The following is a 4446-nucleotide window of genomic DNA, read 5'->3' on the forward strand; positions in this document are numbered from 1 at the left end:
ATATAAAGCAAATTGTAACTCTTGCATGAATTATGAAGCCTAGATACGTTTAATTAAAAAATAAATAAATAAAAAACAATGTTATCTGTACGTCAGTGTATGTGTGGTACGTTTGATTTTAAACGTACCAAAACGCTTTAGGCTTTGTTAAACAACTATACCAAGATTTGTGTCTTTATATTGCGTCTGATTTAAACGTACCAATATGCTTTAGGTAATTTGATTTTAGATGAAGCCATTTTGATTTTTAAAGGATAGACATATATAATTTTACTAAAGATTTTTTTATCATTTTTCTGCGATTTTTGTTTTCTAAAGATTATTATTTTTCATTAGTATGCTGATTGTGCTTTTTTGGCATGGGTTCGTGTACATTTTCATTTTTTCTTGTGTATATATATCTAATTTTTAAATTTTAATTGTAAGATTATCCCTAATATTTAGTCTTTATAACAGATAACATTTAATCCACGTAAAATACAGGAGAAAAGAATGAAAGGATAATTGGAGAATGAAAATGCCACCAAATGTAGTCTAATCCACGTAAAATACTAGAGAAAAGAATGAAAGGATAATTGGAGAATGAAAATGCCACCAAATCTAGTCTAATCAAAACTTGAAAAGTGATTTCGACAAAATAAAATAAAATAAAAAAATAAAAAATGAAAAGTGATGAATGTTTAATAAAAAAAATTAGAGATATTAGGCGGTGGAATCAAATTGCCCCTATTTTAAGGAAGATAAAGTATATTTAATAATTGATCTTTATTTTTGTTCAAAAACAAAAATAAATAATTGACCTTTATTTTTGTTCAAAAAAAAAAAAAATAAATAATTGACCTCTATTTTCCAAGCACTTAATTAATAGCACGCCGAGTGTTATGTTATTATTTGTCATTTTATACAATCACAGTTGTTTTATATAAAAGTTGACTAAATACTATAACACTTTTTTTTTTCTTTTCTTCCTAAAAACACTTTTGCACTTCGCTGCCTTATTTCATATGGATTTTATTTCACAACTACTTATTCTAGCATAAGTAGTTTTTTATTTTTTCAAAGCACCACTATACCCTTTTTCTAGCCAAACCGTAAGCTACTTGACTTCTTAATAGATTTTCCTTTCAGGCTGGTCTTTCTTGCAGCATCTTAAGGCCAACATACCTGTTAAAAGCACAAAACTGAAGCAAATAAAAAACAGCAACACAGCATAGAATTCATAAAAGCAAGTCAAGCACCCAAGGGACCATTGCGAATATCTTGTGAGTATGATAACATACCTGCCAAACATCATAAGGGTGGCCTGAGGATTCGCCCCCGGTGAGAAATTGAATGTGGATGCATCCACAACACGCAATGCATTGATCCCCAAAACACGCAAACCGCTATCGACAACCTTTCCAACAATGGATCCCCCCTGGTAATGCCAAAATGTTGCCACTGAACTTCGGCAAAATGTCTGAAAGGAAACATCATCTGTCTGGTTCTTTGGTAAGGATAGGCCTAAAAACTTAAAACCTTCTATACCCGGCAGATCTTGAGCCTTAAATTGTTTCAATGAGTTTGTCCTTAGCAATTCGCCAATCTTTTTCATGCCACTAACACAACGAGAAAGGTCCAACGGGTGTGCATAGTAGTTAAATTTGACATTTGGGTTGACTCTCACGTCAGAGGATGATTGCAGCCTAAGAGAACCATATGACATGGGTCCTGGAACTTTGATAACAATTTGTCCGAAACTCGAATCAACCTTTATGGGATTAAATGGATTAGGAAAAAGACTAAATGGTGGAGTAGAAAATGGAGAACCGGAGAGACTCTCTATGTAGAAATCGCTTGTAATACCTACAATCTTCACAGGTGAAGGCTCTAGTGGAAATGGGGGCAAAATGTTAATTAAGTTACGAGGATTGTCATACATAAACTGCCCAACGTATGGATGGGGACTAACAACTGGGATTTTAAGAGATGACAGATAAGATTCTGGGCCAATACCACTAAGTTGTAGAAGTTGAGGGCTCCCAATTGCACCGGCACTCAATACAACCTCCCCTTGACTGCGTACATATGCACAATGGGACCTCCCGTTCGAATCACTATACATGATTCCAATAGCTGACAAACCTACATCAGATGATAGCTTAAAATTAATAATAAACATTCTTTTTTTGTGCTTAACATAAACGTAACTGTTCATCATCCATACTTGATGCCTTGGAAGAGAAGAGGATCTTCTCTACTGTGGCATGAACTGCAACTCGCAATTTGTTCGGATCTCCCTTATTAAGCAGCTCCACAGCTCCATGTCTTCTCCCATTGTTGTCAAACGTCGAACCCCCAATTTTAGTTCCTTTAATGTGATCCAAATTAAGTCCATTGTCTGGATCAACACCAGCCTCCAACAATGCTTTTGCTACAGCAGATTGCCAGGGATCCATAGTTGGGCGGAACACAATAGTTTCTTCAACCCACCGATATGCCTTATAAACCGAATCCATGTTCCACTCAATCCCTGATTTCATAAAGAAATCCCTGTCAGCTCTGGTGTAGAAGCCAGCATTAATCATGCTTGACCCACCTAAGACCCTGCCTCTGACATTAGGAACACCATCTTCTGATGTGAACTTTTGAGCTGGTGTCTTGCCATTATCTTCCCGCATTAGAGTAGTTAGAAGCCCATCGTCACGCAAGACGCTCGGATATGCTGTAGGAATACTGCCCCTTTCTAGAAGGAGCACTGAGTAGTTTGCTGATAAAGTTGCTGCTAGTGGGCAACCTGCTGTTCCTCCACCAATGACAATATAGTCATACGATGCTTCTAACCGTGGATCACTGGCGTTATACACAAATCTCATGTAGCGAAAATCTGCACAATGTGAAAATGATGAAGCATATATTTTAGGGCACTTGAAAAAGATGAAACTTGTTTTTGTGATAATATTAAAAAGTAAAAAAAGTCTTTTGAGTTGTTTTAGGTTTATAAAATAAATTAAAAAGGGTAATGCTAGGGAGACTAAATTTGTTGACAAAATTTGCAAATTAAATGATGTGTCACTAATAAAAATGAGTACGTTTATTAAAGCTTAAGTAATAAACCAATCATCAATTTCCATGTCCTTTAGTTTCTAAAATTTAGTTTACAAATTTAGTCTTCCTCATATTTCCAGTTAAAAAGTATATAAAATAACATTAAAAACAAAAACATAACAAAAGAGAATATGTTGGACAGTCATCAACAAAGGATAAAATTTGTTTTAAAAAAATGAAAAATTAGGCAAATTTTTTTTCGTCTTCTTCATCTTCTTTGAGCTTTGCAACGAAAAAAATCGAGTAACTGCTCTGCAACTAAAAAATCACTTTCAACTATTTTTTTTTTTTCAATTTTCAGTAACTTTGACGCCCAATTAGACACCCTTGCGCCTCGACGAAACCTGGGCGAGTTTTTGTCGACTTCCACAAAACTAAGGCGATTTTTCTGCCGCCCTACCTCCAAAGCCTCCTATGCACGCCTTGGAGCAAGTTTTTTAAAACACTGGATAATATATAGGACTAAGACATTCAATTTTAGGCATCGGACTGTCGCTGCAAGCATTTATATGGCTTTAGCATGATTCTTATTAAGTTTTGTATAATCCTTTTCAATTTCTTTTCTTTGAATAATTGATGAAGTAATTTACCATGATCACGAGTAGTAGCGAACGAGTTGACCTCTGATTGAAGATGAAGAGCAAAGATGTGCAACACTGATAGTATTGAATATATTGTTGATTTCTTCATGTTTTTGAAGTCAGATATTCGTTTTTTTTTCCTTCCACTGCACGAAAATTCAAAAATATTTTCATTTCTACCCTCATAAATTAAAGAGAGGTAGCACATTTTCCTTTTAGCAAAGATTGTTATAGGGTAACATTTAGTAGATTCCAGTTAAAAAGTCATGCTATCAGACATGAAGGAGCAACTTCACTTCTTATAAAGTAGATAGCGAAGAAAAAGTACTTGTAAGCGGACACCGGCTACATATGATTTAAATGATGGAAACAGAAAATGAGCATCCTTGTGTGCCAATACACAATTTCCAGACCAAAAAAAAAAAAGAATCGATATATAATTATCTTTTTTCAACAGTTGAAGGGGTCAGAATTTACCTTAGAACTGGACGTTTTGTTTTCTATAGCCAAGAACTTGTTAGTCATATGGCGGCATAGATTTTCTATGACTCTCGCAGGTCTTATATATATAACGACAGGCACCTACAGGTAATAAGTTCGGTGCCTAAATCTTAGGCATCTCTCTTCTTAATTATCCTTTGGAGCCTACTTACATATGTGTAATTCCAGTACTCCCACGACTCAAAGTTGTTTTACCATATTACATGTTGCAACAGAAATCAAGAGTATCTTCAATAATGTATGTATTAAACTGGAATTACACACCAAACCTTCTGTG

General features: G+C 34.8%; 1 protein-coding gene across 1 annotated transcript; it reads right to left on the reverse strand.

The window, feature by feature from the left end:
• Positions 1 to 1028: 1028 nt before the first annotated feature.
• LOC103926855 ((R)-mandelonitrile lyase 3) lies at positions 1029 to 4203 on the reverse strand. Its single transcript, XM_018642486.2, has 5 exons — positions 4146 to 4203; positions 3678 to 3814; positions 2207 to 2866; positions 1281 to 2124; positions 1029 to 1164 (listed from the first exon to the last, which is right to left on the reverse strand). Exons 2-5 carry the CDS (start codon positions 3775 to 3777, stop codon positions 1125 to 1127), a joined length of 1644 nt encoding a protein of 547 aa, XP_018498002.2. The 5' UTR covers positions 3778 to 3814; positions 4146 to 4203; the 3' UTR covers positions 1029 to 1124.
• Between the last annotated feature and the right edge of the window lie 243 nt (positions 4204 to 4446).

The sequence above is a fragment of a genome, unplaced genomic scaffold (assembly GCF_019419815.1).
Source record: "Pyrus x bretschneideri cultivar Hongxiangsu unplaced genomic scaffold, Pyrus_bretschneideri_v1 Contig117, whole genome shotgun sequence".
Classification (NCBI taxonomy): Eukaryota; Viridiplantae; Streptophyta; class Magnoliopsida; order Rosales; family Rosaceae; genus Pyrus; species Pyrus x bretschneideri.

Bases quoted from the DNA above. Each gene is read 5' to 3' on its own strand.
- LOC103926855 (XM_018642486.2), bottom strand. From the start codon at position 3,777: ATGAAGAAATCAACAATATATTCAATACTATCAGTGTTGCACATCTTT. The intron at 2,867-3,677 runs GTAAATTACTTC...CACATTGTGCAG, and splicing joins CGCTACTACTCGTGATCATG to ATTTTCGCTACATGAGATTT. The intron at 2,125-2,206 runs GTATGGATGATG...CATCTGATGTAG, and splicing joins CTTCTCTTCCAAGGCATCAA to GTTTGTCAGCTATTGGAATC.